Source organism: Crinia signifera, chromosome 7 (assembly GCF_055691185.1).
Source record: "Crinia signifera chromosome 7, ASM5569118v1, whole genome shotgun sequence".
In the NCBI taxonomy this organism is placed as follows: Eukaryota; Metazoa; Chordata; class Amphibia; order Anura; family Myobatrachidae; genus Crinia; species Crinia signifera.
Genome location: NC_139223.1, coordinates 152,648,006 through 152,667,526, shown reverse-complemented (window position 1 = coordinate 152,667,526; position 19,521 = coordinate 152,648,006). Strand labels below are relative to the sequence as shown.

The window sequence follows — 19,521 nt, the reverse complement described above, 5'->3', positions numbered from 1 at the left end:
ATTTTTGGATTTTGCAGCACAGATTCTGGTGGAATGAATGGTGGGTGCTATGTTGCACCAATACAGTGGAACCCCCCCACAAGTCACCCCATTTTGCAAAGTACACCCCTCAGGGAATTCATCTAGGGGTATAGTGTACATTTCAAACCCCCAGGGGTTTCACCAATTTTGATACAAGTGGGCAGTGAAAATGAAAAATTACATTTTTTTACACAAAAATGCAGTTCTGGCTCAAAAATTTTCAATTTCAGAAGGAATGAAGGAGACAAAGCACCCCAAAATCTGTGCCCCAATTTCTCCCGAGTACGGCAATGCCTCATGTGTGACCAAAAAGTTGCAGGACTCAGAAGGGAAGGAGTGATATTTGGATTTTGCAGCACAAATTCTGGTGGAATGATGGTGGGTGCTATGTCGCATTAGCAAGACCCCCGAAGCACCAATACAGTGGAACCCCCCCACAAGTGACCCCATTTTGCAAACTACACCCCTCAGGGAATTCATCTAGGGGTATAGTGTACATTTCAAACCCCCAGGGGTTTCACCAATTTTGATACAAGTGGGCGGTGAAAATGAAAAATTACATTTTTTTACACAAAAATGCAGTTCTGGCTCAAAATTTTTCAATTTCAGAAGGAATGAAGGAGACAAAGCACCCCAAAATCTGTGCCCCAATTTCTCCCGAGTACGGCAATGCCTCATGTGTGACCAAAAAGTTGCAGGACTCAGAAGGGAAGGAGTGATATTTGGATTTTGCAGCACAAATTCTGGTGGAATGATGGTGGGTGCTATGTCGCATTAGCAAGACCCCCCAAGCACCAATACAGTGGAACCCCCCCACAAGTGACCCCATTTTGCAAACTACACCCCTCAGGGAATTCATCTAGGGGTATAGTGTACATTTCAAACCCCCAGGGGTTTCACCAATTTTGATACAAGTGGGCAGTGAAAATGAAAAATTACATTTTTTTTACACAAAAATGCAGTTCTGGCTCAAAATTTTTCATTTTCAGAAGGTATGAAGGAGAAAAAGCACCCCAAAATCTGTGCCCCAATTTCTCCCGAGTACGGCAATGCCTCACATGTGACCAAAAAATACCAGTTGGGTGCATGGCAGGACTCAGAAGGGAAGGAGTGATTTTTGGATTTTGCAGCACAGATTCTGGTGGAATGAATGGTGGGTGCTATGTTGCACCAATACAGTGGAACCCCCCCACAAGTCACCCCATTTTGCAAAGTACACCCCTCAGGGAATTCATCTAGGGGTATAGTGTACATTTCAAACCCCCAGGGGTTTCACCAATTTTGATACAAGTGGGCAGTGAAAATGAAAAATTACATTTTTTTACACAAAAATGCAGTTCTGGCTCAAAATTTTTCAATTTCAGAAGGAATGAAGGAGACAAAGCACCCCAAAATCTGTGCCCCAATTTCTCCCGAGTACGGCAATGCCTCATGTGTGACCAAAAAGTTGCAGGACTCAGAAGGGAAGGAGTGATATTTGGATTTTGCAGCACAAATTCTGGTGGAATGATGGTGGGTGCTATGTCGCATTAGCAAGACCCCCGAAGCACCAATACAGTGGAACCCCCCCACAAGTGACCCCATTTTGCAAACTACACCCCTCAGGGAATTCATCTAGGGGTATAGTGTACATTTCAAACCCCCAGGGGTTTCACCAATTTTGATACAAGTGGGCAGTGAAAATGAAAAATTACATTTTTTTACACAAAAATGCAGTTCTGGCTCAAAATTTTTCAATTTCAGAAGGAATGAAGGAGACAAAGCACCCCAAAATCTGTGCCCCAATTTCTCCCGAGTACGGCAATGCCTCATGTGTGACCAAAAAGTTGCAGGACTCAGAAGGGAAGGAGTGATATTTGGATTTTGCAGCACAAATTCTGGTGGAATGATGGTGGGTGCTATGTCGCATTAGCAAGACCCCCCAAGCACCAATACAGTGGAACCCCCCCACAAGTGACCCCATTTTGCAAACTACACCCCTCAGGGAATTCATCTAGGGGTATAGTGTACATTTCAAACCCCCAGGGGTTTCACCAATTTTGATACAAGTGGGCAGTGAAAATGAAAAATTATATTTTTTTACACAAAAATGCAGTTCTGGCTCAAAATTTTTCAATTTCAGAAGGTATGAAGGAGAAAAAGCACCCCAAAATCTGTGTCCCAATTTCTCCCGAGTACGGCAATGCCTCACATGTGACCAAAAAATACCAGTTGGGTGCATGGCAGGACTCAGAAGGGAAGGAGTGATTTTTGGATTTTGCGGATCAGATTATGGTGGAATGAATGGTGGGTGGTATGTGGCATTAGCAAGACCCCCGAAGCACGGTGAAATTATGAACCTAATAATCCATAGATGTGTGGTATATTTTAAAACACTCCTTTATACATAGGCCGGGTTTGTCGGGGCAAGTGTCACACTGGAAAATAGTTTGCTTTCTTATTCCCTTTTTATAGCAAACTTTGCACCTTTTTTGTGTCCTGCCCTTTTTTCCAGTGGAGGGGATTTCATCAGGAAAATGCTGCCCTGGTACAATACGGGGGCCAGTACTAGAAGTACTGGGGCCCTCAGCCTGCTGGTTCCCAAATATTAGGCCCTTTATGACTTCCTCTTGAAAGTGCATAAATGTCCCCCTCTGGCCGGTAGAACGGAATAGCACGTAAGCGTTATACAGTGCCATCTGGATGATATACACGGCCAGCTTCTTGTACCAGATTTTTGTTTTCCGCAGGGCACTGTACGGCTTCAGTACCTGATCTGAAAGATCCACTCCGCCCATGTACCTATTGTAATCCAGGATACAATTAGGTTTGGAGGTGTGGGTACTGGTACCTCGTACAGGGACGGAGGTGGTACTGTCTCCGTGAATTGTTGTCAGTATAAGGACATCCCTCTTGTCCTTATATTTGACCAACAACATATTTTCGGTGCATATTCCCCTGCTTTCACCCCTTCTCATTACTTGGGCAATGTGCGTTTTTGGGAGGCCTCTTTGGTTCTTGCGCACAGTACCGCAAGCTGCTGTACCTCTTGAACCAAGGGCCTTAAACAGGGGGATGCTGGTGTAAAAGTTATCCACATAGAGGTGATAACCTTTATCCAGGAAGGGGTGCACTAAATCCCAGACAATTTTTCCACTAACACCTACGAGGGAGGGGGGGCATTCTGGCGGTTCAATTCTTGAATCCTTCCCTTCATATACCCTAAACCTGTGGGTGTACCCTGAGGTGCTTTCACACAACTTATACATTTTTATGCCATACCTTGCCCTCTTACTGGGAAGGTACTGGCGGAATTTAACCCTTCCTTTAAAATGTATAAGGGACTCGTCTATGCAAATGAATTTATCTGGGATGTACATGTCTTCAAATTTGGCACTGAAATGATCAATGACCGGCCTGACTTTGAATAGCCGGTCAAAGGTGGGATCATCTCTGGGTGGGCACTGTGCATTATCGTTGTAATGCAAAAATTTAAGGATCGTCTCAAATCGAGCCCGGGGCATGGCCATACGGTAAAATGGGGTGCTGTACAGAACATCTGTACTCCAATATTGCCTAATTTCTGGCTTTTTTACTATGCCCATATGAAACACCAGACCCCAAAACGTCATCATCTCTACTGCATCTACAGGGGTCCACCTAGCAAATGATGACGTGGGGTTTTGAGCAATAAACTGCTGGGCATATAAATTAGTTTGGTCCACCATTAAATTTATAAAATCATCAGAGAAAAATAATTTGAAAAAGTCAATTTCTCTGAGACCTGTGAATACATTCTTCTGGATGACTGGGATGACATTTGGGATGACATTTGGGATGCCATTTTTATTTTTGTGTTACTGGTAGTGAAATGTTTCAACACGTGTATAGTGTAGGGGGGGGTACAAACTTTATTTCAACCCGGGGGGTATGTAGTGTGTAGTGTGTATGTAGTGTGCAGAAAAAAAAAATACTTTATACAAAAAAAAAAAAATGGAGGGGTTAAAAAAAAAAAAATTGAAGGGGTTAAAAAAAAAAATTGAAGGGGTTAAAAAAAAAAAAAAAAGGTCCTGCGCCAAAAATTGAGCACAGATGTTGGTCAGTAACGTCCGTCACTGAACAGCGCTGAAAGGCAACAGGAATTTGATCAAAAAAAAAAAAAAATAGATCAACCCTGTGCCGAAAAAGATGATCAGTGATGTACGTCACTGATCCGCGCACAGCGGCCACAGGACACCCACAAAATCACAGTGTGTGTAAAAAAAAAAATTAAAAAAAGACCCCACAGCACACACACAAAAAAAAAAAGGTGATCAGTGATGCGACACTGATTACCAGTGAGGGGCAGCAGGTGCAACTGACAGTGCAACTGGCAGGTATATGTAAAAAAAAAAAAAAAAAACCTCTGCACCCCTAAAAAGTTGCTGATCACCTCAGATATAGTGATCAGCACAAAAGGCGGGGGCAGCAGACACAAAATTTAGCACTCTCTATCACTCTCTGTCACTATCTCTCTCTATCTCTCACTATCTAACACTCTATGACACTGCAGCAGCAGCAGTGACAGGTATATATATATATATATAAAAATACCCTGCGCCCCCAAAAAGTTGCTGATCAGTTAATTTATACTGATCAGCACAAAAGGGGGGGCAGCAGTCAGTTATATAAAAAATATATAGCACAATTTGTCACTATCTCTCTCTCTCTCTCTATCTCTCTCTCTATCTATAACTATCACACTGCAGCAGCACAAAATATAGCACTCTCTGTCACTAGGCCTCTCTATCTCTCTCTCTCTCTCTCTATCTCTCTCTATCTCTCTCTATCTCTCTCTATCTCTCTCTCTATAACTATATCACACTGCAGCAGCACAAAATACAGCACTCTCTGACACTATCTCTCTCTATCTCTCTCTATCTAACTAACGCTATTACACTGCAGCAGCACAAGTTCACAGGAAGTCACAAGTAACAGGATCCAGGAAGCATCCAGCACACTACAAGCACAGATGAAGCAGCCAAGATATTTGCAAGGATCAGGTAAGTATTTTGCAAGGTTCTGGTCAGTATATCGCGGCAGATTGGCACGGTGACCGCACTGCACGCAATTCCAGACCGGAATGGCGTCTGCAGTGCAGTCACCGTTAGTTTAAACCCCCCTCCATGGCTGTGATTGGTCCGTCGGTCCGACGGACCAATCACGGCCTTTGGGGGCGGGCGGGGTGAGGTGGGGTGACACCAGTGTCACCCTTACACCCCGCGGTGATTGGAGCTGTACTTTACAGCACCAATCACCTCCGATCTCGTGTCACCGGCGAACGTTATTCGCCGGTGACACAGAAAACGCTGTAATTGGCTGTTCACACTGAACAGCCAATCACAGCGATCGCCGACGGGGGGGCGGCATCGCAGCCCCCCCTGGGCATGCACGGACATGTCTGCTGTCAGGGACAGCAGACATGTTGAAACTGTCACCGCGTCTATAGACGCGGTGACAGTTAAATGCCATGGCGTAAATGTACGTCAATTGTCGGGAAGGGGTTAAGCACATTGGGCTCAGTGTTAGAAATCACAAGTGATGGTTTCTTTTTCAGGTCAATGGCCACCCTACAGTTACATTTTTCTTCCTTCGACTTTAAGAAATGCATTAGCAATATAGGGGACACCCCTACTGTTCTAGACGCCTTCACCTGTCCCCTCTTGCTGTCTACAGGAGACCCATTCAGTCCCGTCTCTTTCCACAAACAGGATAGCTATGGATAGTCTATTCCTTTAGGAGATGGAGGTGTGCCAGCGCCTGCTGTCTCAATAATTCACTACACGGTTCTCTAAAATAATGTTTTAATAAAAAATGAATATAAAATACATACAATTACACATATATGAAATATAAAAAATATTTATCTAGTATTTGGTGAATCAATATAGCTATATCTCTCGCTTTGAGGTATATCTAGCAACAGTCCCACAAATGGGATGATATATTTTACCCCATGGGCATGTATTGCCTAATTACACGTTTCAGCACCACTTATACAAAAAGTAAGTAACATAATTTTCGGACAGAGATTTGTACTGCGATGTTTTTGGGTCAACCTTGTATACTACCTACATAAAAAAGGGTCTAATTGGGTTCAACATGCTGGGGCCTTGGAACTGGTAGTTACCAGGGTTAATCTCGGTTCTGACCCAGGCTGCATGCAGTGTGGAAGGTACATCCTATGTTTGTTACCTTGCAAAGCTGCTGATTGGCTTGAGGCCTATCTCAAGGGAGTGTCTACAGCAGCGATTCTCAAACTGTGGGTCCCAACCACTTCAGCATAGGGTCACGACTCCATGTTGCTGACCATCAGATTAGTGTGTAGAGGGAGGAACAGGGGATAACTCATTAAGTAAACACCCTCTGCTTCCCTTTTTCATCCCCCTTTTCCATCCCATCATTACCCACTGCCTCCCTATCACCATAGCGGTCACTTTACTTCACTGGCCACACATGTGGCGGCCACTCTGTGGTAACTTGCAGGGGTCTTGTAATAATTTTTATTGTCAGACGGGGTCCCAGACCAAATAGTTTGAGAACCCCTGGTCTACAGTGATATGCAGGGCACATACAGGTTCGGTGTGAAATGGCCTAACCCAGGACCAAGGTGCAGTGTGAACGGAGAGCAGTGACGCAGGTCCAACTAGTGTTCCTTACTATTATAAAAAGCACAGGCAAAGCCTTGGATTTAGTCTGACAGTTGTACAAGTCTCTCTAGCAATAAAAGTTAAATGATTAGAATAATAAATCAAAGTAGTTCTATTTATGTTGTAGATGCTGTCCATAGAGGTAGCACCTACAAATACAAGATGAGAAAATGTGTTGTTTTTTTTTGTAGAAGACAACTGCTTGTACATTCAAGGATGGGCACTTAAGTTCCGAAGGGAAATGAATAACAATAGCAAATTGTTTTAATGTATAAGTTTTTATTAAGAGGGGGCGGAACAGTAGCTGACACATTTCTGTATAAACTTTTGTTTTACGTCTTCCACTTTCTGCCTAATAAAACATAAGCACTGGGCTGTGCTTTTTTTGGTTATTTTAAATGAATTTGCTGCATTTAAGGGAAGTGAGATTGCCAAGCAAGAGAACAAAGTATTAGAAATCTCAAAAATTCTCCATTCTTCACTCGGCTCCTTTTTCCCGGCTCTGCTCTTTCAAGTGTTTCCGAGCGTGCCTTGATTTATCCCAGCTTTCTATAAATCGAGAGTTTAGTCAAGCGCCCCTGGAGAGCCTGGTAACAAGGGGCTTATTCAGCCTACAGGTTGCGATTGAAGTGTGTGGTACAGACTCCTTTCGCCGTATTCCTACTAACAATCCTTATTCAGCATTTTGCAGATAACCATTACTATTCCTCATGTGAATGCAGCTGCTACTCTTTTGTACACCTATATTGTAATAACGGCTACATTTTTCTCCATTTGCATTTTCTGTGGTAGCACATTTCAGTTCAAGTAACACTTACACACATTGTTCCAGGTAGGATTTGTATTGCTTACCTGTAGGCTCTTAAAGTACATTTTCAAATGCGGGATTCTTTATTTGTCTTCGGATTAAAATTAAAAATGGAAAAATGAATATTTAGCATTGTGCTAAAGAAGCTCCAAGTTTAAACAAATGAAAGATATTGACCAGACATGTCCAACCTGTGGCCCTCCAACTGTTGTGGAATTACAAATCATTAAAAAGGTCAGCTTTTATGTATAAAAGAAACCCTAATTAAAATAACATATCAGCCTGAAGGAAAGCTGTGAAAATTAAGACCAAAGAGCATTGTAAAGAGGCTTCTTGACATGCACAAGATAAGAAAGGGCTACTAAATAATATCCTGTGCTTGGACATCTAGGTGTAGGATCAGCTGTGAGGAAATGGAATCTGCATTGCACGAACAACTCCCTACCTAGATACGGGTGCCTCTCAAAACTCTGCGTTGGACCAGAAATTAGTCTTCCAAGAGTCCAAGTTTGAATTCTCTACAGACTTTATTGGCTGAGGCTGTAGCTAGGGAGCAGCAGTCGACCATATCAAAATCTTGGGAAATATGATCTAGAAGGAAGCTACTTCTGAAGATAAACAACATCAAGGACATCTGGATCTTTACAAAATACATCTGTGACCCAGCTGAAATGTAGGGTATGGTTTTATGGTCAAATGAGAAGTTTTGTTTTCCGGTAACAACTCGAAATGCTATGTCTGGCTTAAACCGAACACTGCCCATTCCTCAGAAGTCCCATCCTCCCAACAGTGAAGACCTGTAATGGGGTAATGTCTAATGCAAAGTACAAGGAGACATTGTAAGGCAATCTGCTTCAGTCTGCTAGAGGACTAAAGTTTGTGAGAAAGGATAAAGTAACATTGGCATAGTTGAACAACGAAAAGGTTAATGTTCTCCAATGGGCAAGTGAAAGACCAGGACTTTATTTACAAGGCAGTAATTTGCAAAAAGCCACCATTTCACCGTATATTTCAGCAAAAAATTGCCAAGCATAATACTTTTTTTTAGTACCAACACTCCATGCAAGCAGCTGCAGAGTAAAGAAGGGTATGGATCATTGGGTAGACAGCAAGTTGGTCGACAAGCATTTGGTCGATAGGTCATTAGATTGACATGGGGTTTAAAAAAAAAATACCACCGCGCGTGCGCGCCATGCTTCAGGTGTTATTTTATTGTCCCACCATGCCCTAGTGCAGGGCTGGGCAACACCGGCCCTCCAGTTGTTAATGAACTACACATCCCAGGATGCTTTGCATTAGTTTTGCTATGTGGCCATGCTGAAACTGATGCAAGGCATGCTGGGATGTGTAGTTCATCACCATCTGGAGGGCCGGTGTTGCCCAGCCCTGCCCTAGTGGATGGTAGGGCATGAAATACCACCGGTCGGCTCAATTTTTTTTTTAAAAACCCTATGTCGACCTTCGCCATGTCAACCTAATGACCTGTTGACCTAGTTGTGTCGACCTAATGCTTGTCGACCCAATGCTTGTAGACCTAGTGACCGTATCCCGTAAAAAAAAATCTTTGAGAATCTTTCGCACTATTTTGAGATTTCAGACCGTAAGCATCATTCACCCAACCAGCCTAAATACCTTGGTGCAAGGGAACATTGGCCAAAAATCACTCCCAAACTATACCCTGGTGCAAGGGAACATTGGCCAAAAATCACTCCCAAACTGTGTGCAAACCTTAGAGAAACTTCCCCCAACAGACTTAAAGCTGTTATTGCTAAAAACATTGGTTGAGAAAAATGCTAAACTGTAGAGGTTGATACAAGCAACATTTGCAGTTTTTATTTTTTTTAAATTGCAGATATATAGTGAATTGGGAGTTTTATCATTTGTAAAACCTTACTGGTATACTATAAAAATGTTTGAAACATTCTGTAAGTGTAATTTTATACAGGCCAATCTAACTTTTCAGGAATTTGAATACATTACACACCATTGTATATAAATAATATATACACACACTGACATATATGTTGGTCTTCTCCTGTGTAGAGATGTCTACACATGTTACATATTGAAGTAGCAGTCTAGCACCGCTTTGCTTCTTGGTTCAGTTCATTGTAATAGTGGCGTTTAAGTGGTTCTCCTGACTGTGGTTGGAACATTGTCTGTGTTTTACAGAGGTGAAAATAATCAAAGGAGCTTTTAACAACTTGGCTGACTTGTACGCAGCAGTGATTTTTCACATTACCGGCTCTGACAAAGCAGAACTAGCAAAACATTCTGCTTTTTGTCACCACCTCTTGAATACCTCACCTTTTGGCAGGTCAACTGCAATGCCAGCATAACCGGTGCCATTATTATACTTCTGAATTGTAGCTATGTAAAGAAGCAGTGCATTAGTGAAATAACCTTCCAAACAAATCCGTGAAGTGATTTTTAGATTAGTATCAAAAGGCTCCCATAAAATAGAGTTCAATGCGCGATTGGAAAATGAGATGCGGTAATCCTATTGATCTTGCTCCTAGGAAAAGCTTGTCACCTCGGTGTAACAAAGCTGTGGGAGAAATGCATTCCCTCCCTTGTGCATGACAAAGCAGTGCTCAGCGATTTCAGTTGTAGAATTTAAAAGAGATGCTCAAAAGCTGGTTATGAGCAGTGAAGGAGGTGTGATTGGTTGGTGTGGCCAGTCTCATGTGGGCGTGTATAAACCTTTACAGTACCAGCCCCAATGTTTCCATACATTTTGTAAAACCTATAGATATTGCATCAGGCTTGCCTACCCTCCCGGAATGGCCGGGAGCCTGCCGGAAATCGGGTCATTCTCCAGGCCCTACGGGAAGGTGGGCAAGTCTCCCGCATTCTGGTTATTGCCCCCCCCCCCCCCCCCCCCTCCCGCCCCCTGCCTGCTGGTTTAATTACCTGAAATCGCAGGTCCGTGGAGAGGGGGCGGGGCTAAAATGATGTGATCGTGTCATTTAAGTCCCCCTCTCCACTACCCGCAAATCTGTTTTCCAGCATGGGGGGCAGGACCAAGTGATGTCAGCCTTGCTCCCGTCCCCCTGACGTGTTGCCTCTCCGGGCTTCTCCCGGAGAGGTGAAATTGAAAGTAGGCAAGTATGCATTGCATTGTTATCAGAATCGGCTTTATTGGCCGCGTATACTTATGTATACTAGGAATTTGGTTTGGATTGCTGTGGGAACACGTAAAACAGTGACTACAGCTATCTATCACATGTACATATATACATTAAAAGTGTCCTGAGCTGTACAGCAACCACTTGGTGATTGCACCAGCCAGATAGGTAGACCGTAAAAGAGTACAGATATGACACGTAGAGTTATGCACTAAATGTATCCTGATGGGGGACACTGACATGGGGAACATATATTTATTGATCTGTACAGCACACAGGCAGCCATTCAGTGGCGCCATTTGGTGATTGCAACTGCCAGATTGGTAGATAGTAAAACAGTACAGATATGGAACACGACAGTGGTGACATGGGGTACATATTTTGCCATCTTTATGTTGCTGCTCACAGGGCAGCAGTGGAGGGGCTCAGCAGGCCAGCGTGGGTGGTGGCAAGAAGGAGGGGGGGGGGGGGAGTCAGTGAGGCCAGGGGATAGAGTCTGTGAGGCCGTGGGCCAGAGTTGGGCATTCTCTGGGTTGCCCCTGATAGTGTAGTGGTACCTCCTCCCTTGGGGGGGGCGCAGCTGGGTATGCCTGGAACTGGAGCATCGGTGGGGGGCCTGCAGTTCGGAGGTCCGCGTATGTCGTGGCCAGAGGACACTGCCGGTGCACGTTGGACTCCTCTGGTGGTCATTTATTGCCGGGGACCGTGGCTGATGCCCGCGTGTGTTGCAGCTGTGCGACGCGACCAGGGGATCCTGCTGGTGCCTGCGGTGGACTCCTCTGGTGGCGCCGTGGCTGATGCTGCCGCCTTTCCTGCCCGGGCTCAGCACTCCTCCAGGTCCACCTCCTCTGCCTGTAGGTAGAATATAGTTTTCTACCTGCCGTGTGGCTACATCTAGTCCTACACAAGTCACAGTACCGCACATTTGCTGATTAGTGTCATGATGTGTGCCACTGCAATTCAATTGTAAAGCCTATTTAAAATAATGTACAGTCATTCTACAAGTGCGCAGCCTGGCAGAAATTCATCTGATATTGAATTTTCTTTATACAAGTTTCAAAATTAAGAGAAACTCCCATCTGCAAGTTCAAAAACTAATATCCAATCTAGAAAATACATGTCCCACATAAATCAACCATTTTTTTAAAATATTTTTTCATAAAATTCCCTATTTTTATTCATTAAGAAGGGTGTACCAAAGATTTTGCAAGGGCATTTGGAACTTAACTTAAAATAAAGATTTCCCTACATTTCACCTACTCTGGGTTGCATGATATCTGTTTGAGTCCCATTGAGAACTCTGTTAATGCTGGTTGTTAACTGAATAGTAAAGACATTAACCAGTTGTTTTTTGACCTGCAGTAACTCGCAGATAATTGAATCAGTCCCCCACATGATGAAGATTGAAGTAGAGCAAAACTCTGTGGGCTAGATGCAGTGTAAATGTGAAGAGACCACAGCTGTCAATTACAGATCTCATTTTTATCGTGTACTCTCTGAACAAAGTATAATTTAGGAGATGAATGCAGGTACCCAAATAGGTGGATTCTTAAAGGCTGCAACAGGTGAAAGCCATGAGATGCTGGGGATGAAGACTAACATTAAAAATCCATAAAGGAAAATAGCATTTAAAGAAATATAAATCTGTTCCCATAACACACCTACATTATTGGCTAATAGTGGGAACACACATTGCGATTTTGCTTGAGATTCGATTGGCATCTAATCGAATAGTATGCAAAATGCATTCAGTTTGACTATATAGTACAGATCTGTACTATATAGTCTCACCTGCCAAGACTATGTTTCTATTCGATTTACACTACAGAAGAGCGCGCATCAGGATTGAATCTGCATCGCTGCGAAAAGCATTCGATGTGCTTTTGATTAGATTACGATTCAATTTTGCTTCTATAAGCAAAATCGAATAGACAAATCGTGCGTAATTCACCGTGTGTACGCACTATGGGGGTTATTCAATCCAGGAGCCTGGTTGTTGATCCCTCCAGACAGCTGTGATCCTGGTTCCATTTGCATTTTGATTGACAGCAGATCGGCAGGTGAGATTCAATGTCCCGCCTGCCGATTGCCGCAAAGGGAGCGTGGCCGTGAAAACGGCCGTGGATTGTCGCTCTGCGGCCGGGATTGCGACAATCCACGGTCGTTATCGGCAGAATAGGCCGGCAGCTTCTGAAGTCGGGCCCGTTCTGCCGTGATCCCTCTTCATTGCTGTCAGTAACGACAGCATTGAATAGGGATGCCGCTATTTCCCCTGTCTGGAATAGTGGAGGCACATTGAATACCCCCTATGAGTTCTTCACAGCAGCCAAAACGGCAGGCTAAAGAAGTGCTAATGTATACTTAAAATCTTCTATATCAATGGAACAGCCCGCTCCACATATACTGTAGAAAGGCTTACATTTTGCAAATCTACAAATGATTTGCAGAATTATCGCAGATCGCTGTCCACCTGCAAATCCATCTGCAATTCCGGAACCATCTGTGCAGTCTGTGCAAATGTAAGTTACAGCTCTACGACTGAGGCAGGCTGATCAAGGCCAGCGCTGACGTCGCAGACCCTTGCATTAAAACACCTGGGTACACCTGCGTTTTTTTGGACACTCCCTGAACACGTAAGGTATCCACCCCCGAAAGCCGGCTTTCTGTTGCATAACTTCCAGCCGCTTTGGGGTTTACGATCCATGCACAATTTCAGATGCTATTTGGGCCCGTGCATGTGTGATTGATCCAAATGCATGTGCCGTCATTCGATTATCGCTTGATCTGTGAATTCACCGATCAACTCTGAATCGGGCCCTTTGTATGTATAAATAGTGCGTCTGGAATGCTTTAAAAAATAATGGGTTATACACTTTATTCTGATTATTCTGAACATTTAACTCAGTCAAAACTCCAGTCTTGTGCAACGTATGAGAATGGAATTGTCAGGACTTAATGGAAGAAGGCCACATGGAAGAAGAGCATGTACCGCATTGATAATCTACGCCAATTCTTCACAACAATTTTGCTTTAAACGGCTGCAGACCGCAGTTGTCGGATCTGATTAGCAAAGTATAACTTGTCTGAGGAACGCTAAGAAGCAAATCCACCGAGGGCAGATGTTAAGTGAAGATTTTAATAATATGTCTGTCAATTTGGGTGACACACAGAAGAGAAATAAGGTGATATTAGGAAGATGAGTCGGGGAGGCTAGACTTCCAAAGCTCTTTGTAAAGTTACCTCAAGGTTGCATGAGTTGTTTAGGGTTTTTTTCTTACAAGGTACAAATAGAAGACTTTCAATGTCGCTATTTTAACACTTGCATCTTTATTTTAAAGTAATATAAGCGACGTTCTAAACTATTAGCACCAACCCTTCATGCGCCCTGCATATCAGCTAGACCCACCCATAATATTCCCAATCCATCCACAAGTAAGGAGGCCAGGTAACACTAGCCAATTCCCTCTTATCCCCACGTTCCATCTGATAGAACCCTCTTCCTGAGCAGAAGCCTGGATGGTTTACTGTTCCTAAATGAATGCTGCCTGAGGAAGTAGATTTATTCTCCGAAACGTGTAGCTGAAACTTATTTTGCACATTTTCATCAAGCACTTTGGATGCACTTGGACACTTTATTTATTTGGAACAGATGCGCCATGCGATTTTATAGGGTGCGATGCCATGCCATTATCTATACAGTCGTATGGCATACAATGAGGTTTTACTATCAGGATTAAAACGATTTTGACCTTGATTCCTCTATCACCCCTGCGTCTGTTGCAAACTATGATGCTAGCGACTGGGACTCATGGCAGCTACCGTATGTTTGTGGAAGCCAACTTTTTTTTTTTTTTTCGATTGATGTCATTCCTTGCCTATAGTTTCCACGGCCCATTGGCCTGCAAGGTTAGGACTGATCCTTCGGCTAACTTAATCTGTACCGTAGTATAGTAATGTAACATTGTTTTAGGAAGAAACTGCATTGCAGAACACATATTTAATGTTCCCTTTTAAATGTTTAGTTACATTATGGCAGAGCAATACTAATTAGCTTCTACTCGCACAGTAGATAAAATCTATTGTAAATCCAACATCTTCCTGATGGAAAATTGATTATTTGCATTTGTTACATCATAAACTTTTGTTTGCATAGCAGCCTCTTCACAGCTCAATTTGGTCGCGTTCTGGATGATACACCACTTACTGTAGCCAACAACATGGACACAAGTCCAGTTAGGGGCGCAGAGGGGACTGGGGATGTGGGCCAGGGAATTTGCCTATGGGAATACCCAGCGTTTCATGGGTGTTCCCATGGTAATTCCCCCGATGGTGGGAGGGGGGGGTGTTCAGCTGACGTCAGCGGATGTCCGATGCCCGCCCTGTCCTCCCACAGGGTGCCCGCAGATCAGAGACACCATAGAGATGTCTCAGATCTGCAAGCTGCAAATGGATTATTATGCAAATCATCCATTCGCATGCCTGGGGGAGGGTGGACGGCGCCTGGGGGACTCGCAAGGCTGCGAAATTCACAGCCTTGCGAGTCAAACTGAATAAGTGCCAGTTTGAGGCCCGGGAGAACTCATGCCAAGTGACTGTTGAGCGTTTATTTTGGAGAAAACATCACTTTGCAGAAAGCACAACCAATACTCTTTGAAAGATCAGGCATGCAACTTATGTATGGTTACTATTTGATCGAGTTGTGCAGTTGCCCCAGAGCAAAATATAGGCTCCCATCTATTCCTACTATCACACAACTCAATGCTGTATATACAGGTCGCAGTTTGTGAGATGCACAGTATTAGTTTCTATGAAGGCAATTGCATTTTGTAGTTCACCACTTACATAAAGTATGTATTTTTTCAATCTGTGCCGGTGTATTGTATTGTTGTTTGTGGAGAAATATACTCTAGCACTAGGGCAGAGGTTCCCAATCTTTGTGCCTAGACATCATTGGGTGCCTTGGGTTGGGCCTAGGACCATTTAAACATGTACTGTAAACACAATTTACTTAATTTAATATTTGTTGCTGAATTTCTCAATAAGAAATGTTTGGTCTCGAAAAAATATTGACGCTCTAGAGCGCAGTGATTCAAAAAAGTTTGGGAACCACTGCACTAGTGTGAAAATTGTTTTGTTCAGATGTTAAATTCAGTCTCTCCATTAACGTGCAGGAAACTGATTATTTCTGGTACTATTTCTGGATTGATCATAGATGTTGGAATCAAGACGACTTATTTGTAAAAAAAAAATAAAGCGTGTGTCGTTTGTTTATTTGCATTCCTACTTACTGCGTTTTGGTTGTATTATATGCTCTCTTCCGTGAGACATGAGGAAAGGTGAATCTGCTTGTATAATGCTGAATTGCGGCCTTTGGTTGGAATGTCATTTTTTGGGGTTTAGATAAGCCGTTTGATCTATTTTATTTGTTACTGGGCAAATTACTGATTTTTTTTTTTGCGTGCATTTAACATTGGCGATTTTTGATATAGTACACTAGAAAGCACCCTGGAATTTTTTTTTTAATACTTCTAGAACTATATTGGGTTTTGTGGGAACCTTTAATGAGTATTGCTACTGCTTTACATAAGCACCCTAAGCATGTTTTTGTTTTGGAGATTTTTATTTCAACACTTACTGATCTATGGCCATGGGTGATTACTTTATTAGTTTATATTCATCTTGACTGCATGTTAATTAAGCAAATGATATTTGTGGGTGGCTGGGTTTAGTGGCATTTTTTTGGGCAGCCCAACCACTAGTGGCTCAATCACGGACCATCACCACTTGGTTTTCTCAGGGTCTTTAATGGGTCCCATACATCTGGAGAATTTTAGTAATTCCCCTTTCTCACGATGCTTGAGTCAGGGGATTGGGAAACCCAATATGATGGAATTCCTCTCTTCACCGATTCCAGCCAATAAATTAATGGACTCTTTGCTTATGATCCGATCAGCAAATTAAGGGAATCCGCCCGTAGAGGTATGGGCCCGATAAGACAAGAGTAACTGCCTTACTGGGCAGAGGACTTCTATAGGAAAATATTCAAATTTTGTCATTCAAAAACTGCAGCTACTTAAACTACAACACCACTTAGTAACTGAGGGGTAGATTTATTAAGCTCAGTGAATTTATAAAGTGTTTTATCACCGGCCAATCTGCTCCTACCTGTCATTTTTCAAACCAAGCCTGTAACTTCACAGTTAGAAGCTGATTGGCTAGTGATAAAAACCAGACCCTTTATCACTTCACAGAGCTTAATAAATCTGCCCCTCAGTTACTACAGTAAGTGGTGGTGTAGTTTAAGAAGCTGGAATTTTGAATGACATAATTTGAATATTTATTGCTTTTAAAGACTAAAAAAAATGTCACAGCAATTCTTATAATGCCACATGATTGTACACTGCGGTCAAGTAAGAACTTTTCATGTCCAAATATTTTTTCCTCTGAGAAATACTTTCCTTTTAAGATAGCGGCTACCATTAATAACTTAGAGGAATGTTCTGTATCTTCCCCTTGTCACTGTTTTATGAGTCTGTGCGCTCTACTTTACAGGAGTCCTGTGGAACTTATCATCCTGTGACGCTGTAAAGATGACTATTATCCGTGATGCTCTGTCTCCCCTGACAAACACTGTGATCGTTCCACATTCCGGCCTGAATAATTCCTCTTTTGACGATGATCACAAAATGAAATTCCAGTCCTCATCCGTTCTCCGCAATACCACTGGCTGCATGAGGTAAAATACAGCTACAGCTTGTAGGGCATTGAGCAAATCTTTCTTTAATCTTGATCTAATCACTTAATGTAATTAAAAGGTAAAGATTATGAGATGTATATTGCATATATGGATACAAAATGTGTGGAAGGAGCATTCCATGAAGGAACCCAGGGATTTTTGTTCTCAGAATTCCAGATTAAAGACTCCATTTTATGAGTTTGTCTGTTGAAACATAGGTTTACTGGATGGTTAAGTGCACAAAATACGGACAGTATAACAACTTTGATACCCTAATTTATAATTAAACTAAGTTGAGAAAATCAATTCTTTAAACAATCTATTATTAAACAGGTTGAACTCTATGGCCGGATGTCCTTTGTCAACCTTACTAACTATGTAACTATGATCAGATGACGTGTGTGGTGATGGTTTACACAAAATGGCAGCCTCATTGAGTGAGTGTAGGTCTGTGGTTCTCAACCTTGGTCCTCAAGGACCCCCAACAGTGCACGTTTTCCAGGTCACCTGGCAGTTGCACAGGTGCACTCGTTATTCACTGAAACATTTTAAAAAGATCACAGGTGGAGCTGATTATTTCACCTGTGATTCTGTGAGGAGACCTGGAAAACGTGCACTGTTGGGGGTCCTTAAGGACCGAGTTTGAGAACCGCTGGTGTAGGCGACAGGTCCATTTTGATCTGTTTATCAAAAGCTTAAAACAAATGCTGGTTTTATATGAATATAATGTGAACATGTATTTAGTAGTTCTGTGTGATGGTAAATACTGCCTTTTATTTATTTTTTGTAGTTTGACCTTTTAATCACCTCAGTTGTGAATAATATTAAAGCTCCTTTACATCCTAAAGTTGTTGTTTTTTTATTTATTTTTTTATTTTAGTACTATGCAATTGGCCACTTGCCGAGGGATTGTAGTTACTCGTCCTTTCCCCTTATGAATTCTGTGATATGTATCTTAGACGTTACATTCAACTGTCATTTTCTTTTTGCATTTAATATCCAATCAGTCAGAAAATAAATGCTGTCAGTAAAAGGCGATTTGTCAAGGCATGTGTATTGTGTTCCCTCAGAAATCTGAGTTCAGCGGGGGAAGAGGCACGCAAGCAGATGAGATATTGTGAAGGTTTAGTAGACTCCCTCCTCTTCGTGATTCAAACCTGCGTGAATACATCTGACTTTGACAGCAAGGTATTTTTTATTTATTCCGGGGGTAATAACACATTTTACACTGTCTTGTTTATAATGCATTAAGCAGTTTTGCTTTTTTTAAACCTCATTCACAGGCAATTTCCTCCACTCTGTGCTTAGTTGTTAAGATGTTACAGAATGCAGTCTGCTCACACTGTTTGGCGAATTCCTGTCCCTGGTGTTCTTTTTGCTGCTTTTAACAATTATTTTGATCAATAGAAACATTTGCCGTGGGCTCATAAACAATAGTACTGCAGTCAGTTGTATAACGTCAAAAGAGGGGGAGCAAACAGAATGTTCTCTCTCTCACCCCAATCATGGCACCCACAGATTCCAGGGGTTCTCACTGAAAAAGGGGTATTTCCCGAAAGAAGCTGTGCTCTGGTAATCATGTGTATTCACCACATAATATTGTCTCCATGGCGGACATCAATAAGACTATGCGTAGTGCACCTCCAATTGGACCGACTGGTCTCCGGGTTCAAACTTTAGCTCAAGGGGCACCCAGCCGGCAAAAACTTTTGGGCCAAACTTTTTGTTGTCTGTCAGATAGATCCTGATTAGATGCCTATTGCTTTCTCCAACTTAGCCATGGTCACCCTGGTGTCCATCTCAACCATGGTCCGCACTGCAGCAACATTGTCCTTGGTGATGGCGGACATAGGTAAGCTGCAGCGCTCCTGGTCTTCCAGGGGCCGTCTCCTGCACTGGAATTCTGAAAACCACTCAAATTCAGTCATTTGACTACTTCCTTCCTAAAAGCAGCTCCCAGCTGGTCAAAACTCTCCTGCTGCCACAAACCTCTTGTAGTTGTAGATCATCGCTCACCAGGGGCCTCTGTTTATTTATTATTTATTAACCGTTTCTTATATAGCGCACACATATTCTGCAGCGATTTACAGAGAATATATGAACATTCACATCAGTCCCTGCCCCAGTGGAGCTTACAATCTATATTCCCTACCACATGTA

General features: G+C 42.7%; 1 protein-coding gene across 7 annotated transcripts in view; it reads left to right on the top strand.

Annotated features, from left to right (window-relative positions):
• PKP4 (plakophilin 4) overlaps nucleotides 1–19,521 on the top strand; it is a 247,002-nt gene that overhangs the window by 210,515 nt on the left and 16,966 nt on the right. For all 7 annotated transcript variants that reach the window (XM_083154013.1, XM_083154010.1, XM_083154007.1 and 4 more), the window contains 2 exons: nucleotides 17,178–17,361; nucleotides 18,432–18,549. In XM_083154013.1, coding sequence (XP_083010139.1) covers nucleotides 17,178–17,361; nucleotides 18,432–18,549 — 302 coding nt within the window. The remainder of the gene's footprint in view (nucleotides 1–17,177; nucleotides 17,362–18,431; nucleotides 18,550–19,521) is intronic.